The 16,220-nt window shown below is 43.3% G+C and overlaps 1 protein-coding gene across 2 annotated transcripts in view; it reads left to right on the top strand.

Moving 5' to 3' along the window:
• MAGI2 (membrane associated guanylate kinase, WW and PDZ domain containing 2) overlaps positions 1–16,220 on the top strand; it is a 1,197,465-nt gene that overhangs the window by 1,073,636 nt on the left and 107,609 nt on the right. For both annotated transcript variants that reach the window (XM_054725983.1, XM_054725982.1), the window contains 2 exons: positions 7,877–8,062; positions 11,116–11,290. In XM_054725983.1, the coding sequence (XP_054581958.1) occupies positions 7,877–8,062; positions 11,116–11,290 (361 nt within the window). The remainder of the gene's footprint in view (positions 1–7,876; positions 8,063–11,115; positions 11,291–16,220) is intronic.

Below are 16,220 nucleotides of genomic sequence, written 5' to 3' on the forward strand. Positions count from 1 at the left end.
GTATGGGAATGAGAAATGCAGCCACAAAGGAATTGTTTTGCTCTGTCTCTACCACCGTTGGTAATGATTTTTCATAGAAGCTTTACCATACATATTCTCATCTACACCTTCCACTGCAGACACTAAAAACAATGGGGTGACGCAAGGAGCAAATAGATTATGGATCTATCTACATAAGATGAATTACATAATTTTCAGGGCCTGGTGCAAAATGAAAATGCAAGGCCCTTGTTCAAAAACTATTGAGAATGTCAAGACGGTGACAGCAGACCATTAAGCCAAACACAAGGCCCTTTGGAGAGCATGGACCTGTGTGCCTGCTCAGGTCACACCCCCTGAAACTGGCCCTGTGTCTACAAACAAGCCCACTAAATCTTCCCGAACAACAGAAGCCTCTTAACCCAGACCCGGGTTCCAGGAGAGTAGAACAGCGAGTGATAGCTAATGACCATTCCCAATGCAATGAGATTTCTTTCTATTACCAATTTACTCTCAGCAAAATAAAAGCATGCAGGATCAGATATGGCTGAGGAGTGTTTCTCTCTCTCCAGTCACATAGTTAATACTTTCTGTATGGTGCTTTCTGCCCTTGGAAACATGAGTTCAGCTGGGCTCCCAAATTGCTAATGATGGGTCCCTCTTCCCATTCTTCCCTCTGACCATCTGCCTGTTATCAAATGCAGGGTAACGAAACTGTTCAACCACAAAAGAATGACTCATGGGTGCTGGGGGGAAAGTGCGCTTTTGGAATATGCAGTCCTTAAAACACCAGCTGCTCGATTTTGGGTCTTGCAACTCATTTGGCTATGAACCTCAGAGAAGATAGTTCATTTTTAGAAAGCTAAATTTCACAGACTTCTAGAGGAAAACAGTCATGCTGTCTGCTTTTCCTTAATTTTACCACATTTGTTTAAAAAAATACCAAACACCGGTTTCCTTTTCCACACCTTCGCCCCCTGATGACCAAGAAATCCTCTTTTGAAGGCTACTGTGTCACATTCCAGGAAGTGACATCAAGCTGAATGGGTTTGTCACCATAGAACATATTCATTCACGACTTCTAGGAAGGAAGGATGGAAAATAAGCCAGATTAAAAAATTGGCTCGGGTTTCTGAAGACAGAAAAACAGGATTCTTCGCCAGGGATGGACGAGATAGGAACACTTTGTGACAATCACTGTTCTGTTGTTCCTGGATGATTGGTGTCCATAGATGAGCTGGAAAGGCATTTTATCAGGAATTGCAGATAAGAAAGCTGTCATTGTGAGGGCAGGAGGGACCCCACCTACAAAGCATCCTCTCCTCGTTTCTTCCTCTAGGGACTTGATAGAACCCTCCTTACTGCCATGAGTTCTTCTCTAAGTGAGCTGCTACTCAGCCTATGGACACTATGCTCCCTCCTCCCCAGAATGACCTTCTTCTTCTTACCACCTCTGAGTCTGCAGTAATCTCCTTTCTTCTTACACAGAAGAAGTTCTTTATCACAGATTCGCCATTTGTGTGTGAAGTATTTTTATTTTATTATTCCTGGCCTCCTCAACTAGACTGTGAGTTTCTTGAAGGCTAATACCATGTGTTGTTTTATTGATGAGTAAAGAAAGGGCCTCATATTGTGCCCATTACCCTGAAGCTGCTTTGCAAAAATGTGTTGTTGATGGAGTAAATGATCCTCCTGCCCAATGCATAATTTTAAAACAAGACAGTAAATAATTTTCACAGATTATTTTAAGAAAACCATGTGGAATCATCCAATTAAAAAAAAACCCTTTTCATATCAGGTCACAGAATCAAAACCCAAACTAACTTCCTTTGCCTTTTGGAGCTAATGGCATGTTGTTTAACCTTCACAAATTAATGAAATTGTGAGCTAATGAGAGTTTATGCTATTGATTGCCTTTGAAGTGTTTATTTTTATCACTCTCATTTTAGAAACTTCGCATTTGTAAGTTTGACATGATTGATGCAGAATCCACTTTCCCTGCCTAATGCTTTCCTCCACATACAACTCCACTGTGTGAGATCTAGTATCAAGGAGATGATTAAATGTAAACATGAGTCACAGGTTTTTCCTTCTCTGAAATGAAATATATATATATATATATATTCATATATATATTCATATATATATATATTCATATATATATATGAAACAACAAGGAAATGAAAAAAACATGGGGCATCAACTACTCTTTCCCTCAAATATAGCTAAAAATTTCAGGAAAATTTTTAGCTAAAAATTTCAGGAAAAGGCAAGAACAATCCTTTGGGCGACCATCCATCTTCTTTATGGAAACTGACCCAACACAGAACTCCACAGTAACTCTTTGGTTAACCAGTAGCCTAAATAGACCACATTAAGCTCCCAGAAGAGAACCCAGCAGCAAAAAGGGGGGATCCTTGTTTCCTGTAATGGTGCGGCCAGAGACCCAAAGAATCCGGGCCTTTAGTACAAACTTAGAGAGCATCCAGTCCAACTGAGTGTCTCTGATAGTCCTACTAAAACAGGTGCTATATTGAGCATTACCAAAAGAGTCGATTGATCTACAGGAAAATATAAAACACACTCCAGTATAAATGTGCAGTAGTGTTTTACCCAGAAAGAAATAAAGAATGAAAAATATGGTTTTCTTTTTCCATAACTTATGTGATTTGCAATTAAAGGGAAATTTCTAACCAGTGAGACATTGTCTCCTTCCAAAATGTCAGTATGTCTAAAGCTGTCTGACATATTGCAACTCTTCCCAAATATCTGTGTATCCTAAGCACACTGTGTCAAGAAGCCTGATCCAAAGACTTGATTTATGTTGCTACCTGATAGATGATGTCTGGAAGGCCTGCTGTCTAAATGGACTGCACTGGGGCAGTTACCTTAGTCATCAATTCTCAGAGAATTAATGGGCACCATTCATCCCAAGAATAGAAACCAAGGTCAGGGCCTCTTCCATGCTCTGTAATTCCATTAGCAATGCACAGAAAGCACTTAGGTCGCAAGCTCTCTCAACCTTATAACTGAGCAAATGGAACAGCATCTTGTTTTCAGAGAGAATCCTCTCTGAGCACACCCCTTGTCAATGATTTGTTGTACATCAGCATTCGATGTGCTAACATGTGTAAGGAAAATGCTGGTAAAAGAAAAGTGAGGCTGTCTTCAGCTGCCAAGCATTCCAAGTACGGTTTTTATTCAAGTAAACGCCAATAGAAAACAATTTTATTAAAACTATATTGGGGCTCTGGCTTGTTTGGCTCAGGGATAAAACGTCGGCCGTGGACTGAAGGGTCCCAAGTTCGATTCCAGTCAAGGGCACATGCCCGGGTTGTGGGCTCGATCCCCAATAGGGGGCATGCAGGATGCAGCCAATCAATGATTTTCTCTCATCATTGATGTGTTTCTCTCTCTCTCTCTCTCTCTCTCTCTCTCTCTCTCTCTCTCTCTCTCTCTCTCTCTTTTTCTCTCTCTCTCTCTCTCTCCCCCCATTCCTCTCTGAAATCAATAAAAATACATTTTAAAAAAAACTATATTGGGTACTTCCAATTGTGGACATACACTTTTAAATTGTGTACTCACTCAGATTTTATGTAAGCACTCAATCATTCTATGTGAGTACCAGGGAATTTATTTCCGTTATCATTCTTTTTCTTGGTTTTTTATTCTACCTACCCTAATAAAATCTAAATGGCCTTGAAACTAAGAGTGATCATCGTAAGCAAATAAGTCTGTTTACAATTAACTCTCTGAAAACCTCAAGCAGCATGCTTTTCTAAGCTAAGGCTCACAAGTAATTTCCTCACTCTTCTTAATTCAAATTGCCTTCAACCTGCCACATATCCAAAAAAGAAGAGAGTAACTTCAAAGTTTGAATCCTGGCTTTGATACCTATTTGTTTTCTTAACAATAAAATAAGCATGATTATTACTCTTTTACAGCTACTTCACACATTGCTCTAAGGATTTAAAATAAGTGCTTAGCACAATGCCTGGAAATTAACAAATGATAACCTATTTTTGTTTTTATTGTTGTTGAGCGCATAAAATGGTGTGATTTTGTGATTGTGTGTGAGAGCTTTGTTTTGAAACATTGGGGGTTTTATGTGCAGTAGATTCTAAGTGATCTACAGTAATGGAGGGGAGCAGAGGCATGAATAATTCAAAACAGCAAATCACCCAAATACCATTTGTATGTGCTTTAAACTGTATTTTTATTTCAAATGTGAGACCAAAGAAATGACTTCAAATAAAGAAATGACACAGTGGTATAAAGTCCTAACTAAAAGGGCTCTGAGGAGCTGCCCAGTTTTCCTGGCCCTTCCTCTCCTCTCCCTTACCCTCCCCTCCCCTTCCCTCCTCTCCACTTCTCCCCCCTCCTCTCCCCTCCACTCCCCGCTTCACCTCCTCACACCTGCCTGTCAGAAGACAGCTGCGGCAAACACCTGCATCAAGCCAAGTCCCTGCCTCCCACTTCCCCTGGATCAAGGTCACTGGTGAAGTGTCTGTGATTCTCTGCTCAGAGGCGAGGTGCAGTCACCAAGTAAAAGCACCAGGTGCTCAGGAAGCACGTGCTCTAGTGGAGGGAGAAGACCATCGAGAGGCAGTGCAGGACTTCCGTTACGAGCAAAGGCGATGGAATCTGACGGCCGGGGAGTCCTAGTCCTGTTGGCCTATACGGTTGGGGCACATTGCTAATCACTTTATGCCTCTGTTTTGTTTCCACTGTAAACTTGCAATGATAATGCTATCAGGTATTTCACATGATTTGTTAAGGATTAACATGCATTCGCTCTGGTGAGGGTGGTGGGGGAGGGAGGGTATGTGTGTGTGTAGGGCTCAATGTGCATAATGAAGAGATCTGTATTTTGCTGATTTCCCTTTGAGTAACAAACGTTAACTTACAAGTTGGTGTTTCCTACAGAAACCTGCAACATCTTTTTTCTTTTTCTTTTCTTTTCTTTTTTTTTTTTTTTGTGAAACCAGAGGAAAACAAACAGGAGTCTTGGCCTCATCTAGTGTCTATATAATCCACAAAACATATCTCTATTTCCCATATGAAGCAATTTTCCTGGTTGATTCTTAGGAGCTATTGCTCTGTATTAAGCAAGTGTTGCTTTGGTTTTAACAGTATCACAGGTTTATCCCGTGTAGAAGGAGTTCAAGCTGGTGCCTACACACAAGCACAAGACACATCAGTAGTGATATCAGAAACATAAAAAAGATAATAGTGCCCTGACTGGTTTGGCTCAGTGGATAGAGCGTCGGCCTGCGGACTGAAGGGTCCCAGGTTCGATTCCGGTGAAGGGGATGTACCTTGGTTGCCGGCACATCCCCAGTAGGGGGTGTTGCAGGAGGCAGCTGATCGATGTTTCCCTCTCATCAATGTTTCTAACTCTCTATCCCGCTCCCTTCCTCTCTGTAAAAAACTCAATAAAATGTATTTTTTTAAAATAATAGCTATAAAAAGAATGAAAGAAAACTTAATACTGATAAGTCAAGTCTTACGTGCCAGGCACTGTTCTAGTCACTTTACATATGATAATTTATTTAATTCTCAGAATCAACCTGTGAGGTCAATAATATTATTGCAATTTCAGTGTTGAAAAACAGAAACTCGGGGAAGTCAGGAAACTTTGCAAAGGTCACTGGACACATAACAACATGCACATTATAGTCGGGGAAACCAGATCATTTATTGATTGTCCCAGGACACTATCCTATCTAATAATAGAGTAACATGTAAATTACCATCACTCCGCTATGCCCATGATTGGGCGGCGGGAGGCTGGGGGGCTGGGACTTGGGGTGGCCTATCTGGCCATTGAGAGGCACGGACCCACTGCCACTGAGGGGGGCTACCCTGCTGTTGAGAGGCGCAGGGGGCGGAACTCCCACCCCCTGTGCCTCTCAACGGCCAGATCCACGGCCGCTGAGGGGGCCTGCGGTGGACACCCAGCTGTGCCTCTCAACAGCAGGGTAGCCAGGTGTCCGCGGCAGCCCCCCTCAGCGGCAGCCCCCCTCAGCAGCAACCCCCCCTCTCAACAGCAGGGTAGCCCCCCTCAGCGGCCGCGGACCATCAAAAGTGGGGGAGCTGGGTGCCTGTCTGCTCCGGCACCAGGACTTTCAGAAGCCTCTGCCGAGCCGGAAGCTTCTGAAAGGCCTGGTGCACCAGCGGACAGGCACCCAGCTCCACCGCGACCGAAAGCGACAGCGCGTAGGGGACCCTACACGTGCATGATTCAATCATGCACTGGGCCTCTAGTTAAATATGAAAGGGGGCAAAAACAGGAATGAAAGTTCATTCTAATTATGGTTGAAGATGAAACAACTTGCAATACCTATGTCATTGAAAAAAATAAGTAAATGAATGAGTTCTTATTACATTTCTCCTAGAATTAAATAGATTCTAAGATGATCATGAATATGCTTTACGTAAGGTGTTCTGAACTAAAACCACTGGTGCTTGTGGTAAATAAAAATGTGGTTGAGCCTCCAACATACTGAGTTTCACTTCAGAGACACAGGTTCAGCCAACGTTGCCGTGTGCTATATCTGTAACCTTTCACAGTAGAAATACAACCAAGGTACTGGTTCATTAACTCACTGATTGTCCTTCCTTACCATGGTTATTAGCTGATGTTCTGCCTTTCACCGTAACACATACGCAAGATTGAGAATTCAAGGAATAGACATCCCGGAGCATAATGAATGGGGTAGTGTCTCTTTGCCTCTTTATGCAGATTAAATCAATACCTGACTTCCATGGGGGGAGCAACACAACAGAGTCCTTGACCTGTGATATCCTGGCTGGGGCTCCCTGTCTTGAAAGAAGAAAGGAAAGGGAACAGGTTTCTAGACTGTAAGCTCCTTGAGGGAGGTTATAGGCACGCTGTGTACCATTGCTATCTGACCCCAGCTAGCTACCCTAACATTGACATGAACAAAAGTCCCCCTGCTAGAAAAATCATACACTCGTACAATACCCATTTTAATAGGTTAGTATCTTAAAAATTAGAGAGCATCTTAGGGTCAATGGAGTGTTCATTGTTTAGTTGGCGGAGTTGGCTCTTTTTTCTTTCTTGCATATAAAATAAAGGTGTGTCATGCCATCGATGGCATCTTAGATTTGATGAAATACATTGTGTATCAGGTGTCAGCAAGATCTCAGCCCCACTTAATAAATCAAGTCAGAAAGAAGAGAGAGGTAAGATTTCAAAACGGCATCAACCTTTAAACTGAAGATTAATAGTTTGAATGAGGAGTTGGTCATAACTTCTTCACCAGCCTGCCACAGCCCATATTTAAATATATGTATTTATCGTATGCTATCTGTAACCTTTCACAATAGAAACACGGCCTTTCCTGTTTTCTCCTCTCTGCAAAATAGAAAAGGATAAAAATTAAATCCCTGGCACTTATTGTATCTTCCTGAAATTGTGTATCATTGACTCTAGAGTGTGAGCTCCGCAGGCAGAGTGTTTTATGCCTATGATTCTCAAAATTCTGTATGTATTGGAATCTCCGCAGGAGATATTTAAAAATTCATGATCTTTACCTCCTGCCTGGACATTCCGATTCACAAAGTCCAGACTAAGGCCCAAAGAGCTATGTTTTTAATCCTGGGGTGGTATGATACACCCCGAAGTTGGAGAAGCCCTGGTCCGTGTGTTGGGAATTGACCTGTCACTGCAAAGCACTTGAATTTAAAAACTCTGATCTCAGTAGTAGGCACAGGACCACATTTGACTGGCATGATTATGATTTCAAAAGGCAAATATACTGACACAAGAAGGAATTCTGAATCTACACTGTTTCCTGTGGGGCTGGGACTCAAAACTAGAGCTTGCATTGGTACAGCCCCTGATATCTGTTTCTGTTGGGAATCTCTTTAGCTGTGCCCCATAAAATCGGACGCATCATTGATGGGAGTCCTGCAGATCGCTGTGCGAAGCTCAAGGTGGGAGACCGGATCTTGGCGGTGAACGGCCAGTCTATCATCAACATGCCTCACGCAGACATCGTGAAGCTGATCAAGGATGCGGGTCTCAGTGTCACCCTTCGCATCATTCCTCAGGAGGGTGAGTGCCCGAGCCACCTGACTGCCATCAGAGTGGTGTCAGAGGGACGGAAGTTGAGAGTTATTCTCACCGTGGCAAAAATTCGCATTCTGTTGCAACTCATATCCTGTTTACTCAGTACCAGTTTCATTCGGAGATCAAGCTATGAGACATTATGGATAAACAGTGTGAATCCCATGACACTGGAACGTTCGATCATTCCCTGTTGTCCTCCGAGTACTGTTTTATGGGTACATTAAGCCAGAACCCATTCAACAGAGATTAGATAGAGTTACAAATCTGAAGAAGACAAAGACAACATGCGTTCATGTTAACAGTGAAGCTCATTTAGAAAATGTATCATCTGATAAGAATTTAAATTCCCACTTAGCCTCGTGCACCTAGGCCCGGGTGAGCCCAAGTGGCCCTGGGTCTGGGAGAGGCCAAGCGTCCCTGGGTCCGGGTGAGACCATGTGTCCCTGGATCCGGGTGAGGCCTCGTGCACCTAGGCCCGGGTGAGCCCAAGTGGCCCTGGGTCTGGGAGAGGCCAAGCGTCCCTGGATCCGGGTGAGACCATGTGTCCCTGGATCCGGGTGAGGCCTCGTACACCTAGGCCCAGGTGAGCCCAAGTGGCCCTGGGTCTGGGAGAGGCCAAGCGTCCCTGGGTCCGGGTGCGACCATGTGTCCCTGGATCCGGATGAGGCCTCGTGCACCTAGGCCCGGGTGAGGCCACGTGCCCCTGGGTCTGGGAGAGGCTAAGCGTCCCTGGGTCCGGGTGAGACCATGCGTCCCTGGATCCGGATGAGGCCTCGTGCACCTAGGCCCGGGTGAGCCCAAGTGGCCCTGGGTCTGGGAGAGGCCAAGCGTCCCTGGGTCCGGGAGAGACCATGTGTCCCTGGAACCAGGTGAGGCCTTGTGCAACTAAGCCCGGGTGAGGCCACGTGCCCCTGGGTCTGGGAGAGGCCAAGCGTCCCTGGGTACGGGTGAAGCCAGATCCTGGGTCCGGGTGAGGCCGTGCGCCCCTGGATCCATCCAGGTGAGGCTGGGTCCCAGGCCCGGGTGAGACCATGCGCCCCTTGGGTATGGGTGAGGCCATGTGCCCCTTAGTCCGGGTGACGCCGTGCCCCTGGGTTCGGCCGAGACCAAACCAGAGGGAGTCGGACCTCCATTACCACCATTTGTCCACCATCCAGAGCTGAGGGGTCAGTGCTGACATGTACACATAAGGAACTACTGGACATTGAAATTGGGTCTCAAAAGAACTGTTGGTCCAGGGGGAAGCTCGCTACAGATTGATTCATTTGCCTGTCAGCATAACTATTATTGCCCGTCTCACATTCAGTTCTTATTAGTATATATCTAGTGACATATGATCTCGCTCATCTAGGGGAAATGATGAACAACATAGACTGAGGAACAAGAACAGAACCAGAAGCAAGGAGGCATCGATCGGACTATCGGGCCTCAGAGGGAGGATAGGGGAGGGTAGGGGGAGGGTGGGGGGAGGGGGAGAGTTCAACCAAAGGACCTGTATGCATGCATATAAGCCTATCCAACGGTTAAGTTCAACAGGGGATTGGGGCATGCGTGGGGAGAGGGGTGGGATGGGAATGGGGGGATGAGGACAAATATGTGACACCTTAATCAATAAAGAAATTTAAAAAAAAAAAAAAATTCCCACTTAGCCTTTTACAAGTCTCTGTACAAGGACTCCCCCCTGAGGCTGGAAGAGTAGTGAGCATCCCGAATCACAGCCACAAACTTCACCATAAATTCACTATTTCTGGAGATAGTGTGTTCATGACTAGTTTATAGCTGTTGACTCATTACTGATGGTCAAGAATTCAGTCCCTGGAGCTCACTGCTGAGTGGGCATCCCACATGGAGAGTGAGGCATAGTGATGGACTCACACACCTTAGTCCCCTCAGTTTTATTCATTCACCTGATTTCCTCTTGGGACTATGACAAGCAGGCATCAAGCAGCTTCCTGGCTTTAAATATTAAACAGATGTTCTCAACTCAGGTGATTTTGTCCCCCCTAGAGAGCTTTTAGCAATATCTGAAGACATTTTTGATTGTCATGATTGAGGTAGGGATGCTACTGGCATCCAGTGGATAGAGGGCAGGGATACTATTAGCCTAGGACAAGCCTCACAGCAAAGAATTATCTGGCCCAAAATGTCAATAGTGACAAGGCTGGGAAACTGATACAAGGGGAGAAGAAATTTAAAATTTGGGGCTGTGAGAAAAAGAAAGGGGAAGACTGGTTTGTAAGGAAATGCTAATAGGTCAACTCCCTTTTATCTCTCAATGGTGCAGACACCATTATGTATAAAATAGTCAATGGAAATTAACTCTAAGCAAGATTTCTCACTAAAATCTGACTTCTCCATTTTCCCAGTCTGGAATGTGTCTGTTCTGCTCTTATTCTAACATAGAGGAATAATTTCAGTTGAAAATTTGATGCTATTACAAGAAATTTCAAGAAGCAGTTTTAACAAACAACTTAATTTTCTCTACTTTGTCCAGTGGTTGTTTGTTTTAGCTTTGGGGTGTTTTTACTCTTTCTGGAGAACCATGGAATACAGAGGGTTATTAAGCAATAAGACTAACAAGGAACTGGAACGAAGACTGTAGAAAGCTCTTACATTTATTATGGTTAGTTCCTTATCCAGACTTTGGCATACTGGTAAGACTTCTCATTACAACCAAAAAATAGTGGCTAAACATTTTCTCTCTAAGTAGAAAAATAGTATATATTTTAGAGCTTACTCCTTTTAATTCTTTTACATAGTTTTAACAGGTTTTTAAATTGTAATCTTTTCTTCTGACAAAATGACAGGAGACTCTGTTCATAACCTCGTTCAGCAACTCTTATAATTAAGAAAAGCATACTAATTCTGGGAGTGGTATTGGAACTGGATAAGGGTCAGCTGTCACCTTAAGCCCAACAGAAACTGAAATAACCAAAGCCTTAAGTCATCTGAGGAGGCAAAGAGTACTCACCTCCGGTCACCTCTTGCCCTTTATCAATGTCAACCTGACCACATCTGTGGCTTTGGTCCTATTTCAGAGCTCAACAGCCCCGCCTCGGCACCCAGCTCCGAGAAGCAGAGCCCCATGGCCCAGCAGCACAGCCCCCTGGCCCAGCAGAGTCCTCTGGCCCAGCCGAGCCCAGCCACCCCCAACAGCCCTGTCACCCAGCCAGCTCCTCCTCAGCCACTGCAGCTACAAGGACATGAAAATAGGTAACGTTTCCTCTGGCTTTTCTGATTCTGAGAGGTGGGGGTGGTGGGGAGAGGAAGAATTGGGGACAAGACAAGACATAGGCAGGAGAGAGATTTTATTGAAATAGAAATTGCCATGTGGACTTTCCTGTGATTTTGAGATTGTATGTGTGTCATAAGTGGGTTTTATTAGTACATACGAGTGTCCTGTCCTGCCCAGCAAGAGAACTTTTCCTGAAGAAATGATGAGCGGTTGCAGATGAGTAGGGATTAACTCGCTGAAGAGCACGTTAGAGATTCCAGGCAGCATGAAGAGCATGTACAGAGGCCCTTTAGCAGGAGGGAGCCGTCAGGCTTGGAGGGAAATGAGGCCAATGTAGGGAGGCAGAGGGGAGGAGGGTGGTTTGAGATGAAGCCAGTGAGGGTGGGAGGGGCTTGCCCTACAGGGTCTTGTAGGCATGCTAAAGATTTTTATCTTAAGTATATTCAGATGTTCTTAGGGGGTTTGAGCTGAGAACTGAAATAATTTGGTTTGCTTTTCAAGATCTCTCAGTAGTCCCCAGAGAGAACAGACTGAAGGCTGGTCAGAGTGAATGCAGGTTAAGCAGTCAGAGGTGGCTGCCAATGTCCGTAAAGGCAGTGGCCCAGAGAGTAAAGATGGTGGAGAAGGGGACATGTTGAAGGATTTGTAAGCATAATAAATGTTAGCATTTTTACCGCATTTGACCTTATATCCTCCTACTCAGGATCTAATTAATTTCATCCATTTCACATTATTAACGAATACAAATAAGGCACTTCGAACTTCCAGAAAGGAAAAAAAAAAAAGGATGCCATATAAAACCCACGTTATCTTTTTTTAATTGATTTTATTGGGGTGACATTGCTTAATAAAATTATATAGATTTCAGGTGTACAATTCTATAATAAATCATCTGTGTTTTGTATTGTGTGTTCACCACCCCAGGGCAAGTCTCCTTCTATCACCATTTACCTTCCCCTCCTTCATTTCCCTCTGGTAATCACCATGCTGTTTGCGTCAATGAGTTTTCGGGGTTTTTTTTCTCAATCCCTTTACCTTTTTCAGCCAGCCCCACATTATCTTCTTACTATGACTTGGGTGTGCCCTGGGTTAGGTTGAGCCATTAAAGAGAGATGAAGACATGTTCCCATTGTTTTCCCCTTTCGAATGAGAAAAATAGAAGAGCTCATGGGAACATCTCTGAAAATAAAACCCTCTCAGGTCTTTTCCATCATTCTAATGTTTTCTGAGCATCTGCTTCCCATCTTCTGCCTCCCATGATGGTGGAGATGAAGTGAGACCCAGTTTTTGAGTCCCAGAACTCTAGGTTCATCACTTGTACTGTTGCAAAGCAAATAGTTTCCCTCTGCCACAGGTGTTATTTCCATAAAGCCCTGTTCCATCCTGATTTCCCCTGTTTGCTTTTATAGAAAAGTAAATGTTGTCCTCAACTGTTTAGGGTGTTAATATATTCCACAGAAGTAGAAAGACTAAGCCCCATAAGGCAATTCGTACCGAGGTAAGAATTTGACAATCCAGAAGAGGAGTAAGTCCTGGGTGCCTCAGTAAGAAGCCCCAGATGTGTTCACTTTCACCAGATGTTGTTTGGATGGATTGCACTGGCTCTCCCCAGGACTCATTTCAGACTCAGGAGGAGGGATCTGAGCGCTCCAGCAGTTGCTGAGCCAGATTCAGACTCTAGGTTCTGCCACTGTTAATTTATCTCCCAGCCACAATGCCATCTTAACCTCTGCAGAGTCAGACTGGACTGGAGATGGGCTCTTGCTTCCAGCCTTGGGGTGGGTAAATCATGGAGGTATGTGATAGCTCAATGGGAGGCCACTATTTGGTCCCCATCTGCTACTAGCTCACAATGGTTTTTGGATATATTTTTGCCTGACTACAGAATAATGTATTTTCTAATTCTAGGATTAATAGATTGATCTGACCCAATTTTTTATAAATCACTGAAAATTTTGCCCAGAGCTCTTAGCTGTTTCTGCTTCAATAATATTAAAACCCTGGGAAGTGCCCACTCCTGCCACTCAGGATTCCTGGCTTAACTCTGATTGTTAGTGAGTAGCTAATTTGCATATGAATGAGGAGATTCAACAATCTTACAGATACCAGCTCCATTTTTTCTAGCTGCATTTAAAGATGATTGTGGTATCAGGGGGGAAACTGCCTTTTTCTAGGCTGGAGGCGTCTACCAGACAGCTTGTATGCCAAGTGCACAGTATGAATTTCCTATCAGTTCATTTGTACAAGAAGTGCCCACCTACATGTCAAACTGAGCCAGTTCCCATGTTAAAGTGGGGTCAAATAAAATGACAATCTACTTGCAAAGTTTTATTTTATGAGTTAGAGTGAGTATTTTGTCCTATCTTATTTACTCTTGGCTCCCAGCTGACACCCTACACACCTCTACCCATTTCTCTGTCCCTTCACATCCTTTTCGGTTTTGCTCAGGAAACACAAAATAATCTATATATACAAAAGGCTAATATGCTAAGTGTCCCTCTGCCCATCTGACTGGTCGCTATGATGCGCCCTGACCACCAGGGGGCAGATGCTCAATGCAGGCGCTGCTGAGCTGCAGTGACTTGGCAGTGGCGGTTCTCAGGTGATGCACCCTGAAACCAGAGAGGAGGGAGTCCGATTCCTCGCGGGGCCCCGCAATTACACCTTTGGCCATGGGTTATGTTGTTGCTGGGCACTGTTGGCCCGAATCTGGTTTACTGCACACTTGCATTTGCATTCCACACCCTGTATGACAGCGGACTCCTAGGAGGATGTTGGAGAGCTGGTTTTGGTCGATCCCCACAGGCCAGACCGAGGGACTCCACCTGCCAGAGGGACCCCGCTCACTCTGCCACGTTGCTGCCCCAGGTGCAGCCAGCCAGGGAGGGACCGAGGGAGGTTGGCTCCAGGGTGTGTCTGGCGGTCTTGCCCAGTCCCGTCCCACCAGCCACCTTCTAATTAATTTCCTTTCAATGTGCACGAATCCGTGCCCCAGGTCACTAGTTGTTATATAAACACAAGCAAAACACTGTTCAAGGAGAAGCATTTGTTGAAAACAACAAAAGAGCCTTTATGAAATATATTCCAAAACTAAGTATAAATAGCAGAGTTGAGTTACCTCAGCAAGAGCAATTGATGTTTGATGGCATTTTAAATAGTGAGGTCTGTGGAAGAGCATTGGAAATTGACTTCTTTCACAGACTTTGAACCTTGGCTGGAAGAAATTCTTGAAAAGCCCACATGGGGTCCTATCCCACCATAAGATCCCCTACCATGTGGACAGTGATTTTTGGTTCTGAAACTTGTTCATACCATAAAATTCTGCTAGAATTTACCACTAGCAATCTGGTTTTATCATCTCTAGTCTCTTTAGTAATTGAATTAATAGCTATGTAGAGTTAAACTAATGACATTCTTTCATAAGTAAAGCAATTTTGAAGATGCTATTTTTTCTTAAAATACGTATTTTATAAATTCAGAGCAACATAAATTTTGCCCTAGCCAGTATATCATTCACTTAAAAGTTAGCAACACTGATAAAAAATTTAGCATAGTATTTTTTAATTAAAGAATTCTTCAATGTGCAGCTCAACTAACAGCCTGACATAGGGCACCGGTATAGAAGGAAGTTTGAGCGCTAGAGTGCAGGCTTGGGTGACAGCTATTACAAATTTTAACTGTTTCTATTTCTAAAGTATTTCTGTCACATTTGGGGAGACTTACATTTCACCCCTTTTGCTATATCTTGTGACACATCTCATTGGAAATAGAGCTCATAATGGATATTTCATACGGATGTCACATAGACAATGAAAATAAGTGACTGTGCTATAACTTAAAACAGTGTGACATCTAAACCACCAAGCAAACTACTTCTAGAAAGGCACTGATACACACCAACAGCTGTCACCCCGATCTTTTTTGTGTGTAATTCATACATTTGCATAGGTAAGTATCTTATTCAAATAGTATTTTAAATAATTCTGTTCTCATCATGCACACTCTCAGGTGAGTGGACAACTTGCTGAGGTACAAAGCAAAGCTAAATTGTGCAACTCACAAAAGAAATGTCATTTCTGCAGGGTAGGTGCCAAGTGGGACCTACTCAAAGTGTTGATTACAATAACTACATTACAAATTTACCTTAAGAAAAGGATAGGACATATATACTTATGCATGTTTGCTACAATGTTGTTTCTAGAGAAAAAGAGGATATATGTTAAATTTTTACCAATATGTTGGATAAATTACAATATATCATTACAGTAGAATATCATGTAATATAAGTTTCTTAGGGGAAAAAAAAGAAAAGGAAGTAAATTCAATGTTAGCAATAATTATTTGTTTGCTTTTTTTCTTTATGTAGTCACTCCTTTTTAAAATAAACATGTGTATATATAAAAAATAAAAAATAAAATAACTACATTACTTCCAGAAAATCTCAAATGTTCTTTGCAGTGTTATTTATAATAGCCAATATTTAGAAGTAGTCTAAGTGCCCATCAGTAAATGAGTAGATAAAAAAGCTGTGGTACATTTACACAATGAATACCACTCAGCCATTAAAAAAAAAAAAAAGAAGGAAATCTTACCCTTTGCTACAGCATGGATGGACCTGGAGAGCATTATGCTAAGTGAAACAAGCCAGTTAGAGAAAGCCAAGCAACATATGATTTCACTCATATGTGGAATCTAATGAACAAAATAAACTAACAAACAAAATGGAAACAGACTCATGGAGAAAAGACTGACAGCTGTCAGAGGGGAGGGGAATTGGGGGCTGGGTGGAAAAGGTGAAGAGATTAAGGGAAAAAAAAACCTCTTAGACACAGACAACAGTATGGTGATTATCAAAGGGAAAGGGAGGGAGTAGGTAGAAGAGGGTGAAGGGGGTAAATGGTGACAGAA

Source organism: Eptesicus fuscus, chromosome 14 (assembly GCF_027574615.1).
Source record: "Eptesicus fuscus isolate TK198812 chromosome 14, DD_ASM_mEF_20220401, whole genome shotgun sequence".
NCBI lineage: Eukaryota > Metazoa > Chordata > Mammalia > Chiroptera > Vespertilionidae > Eptesicus > Eptesicus fuscus.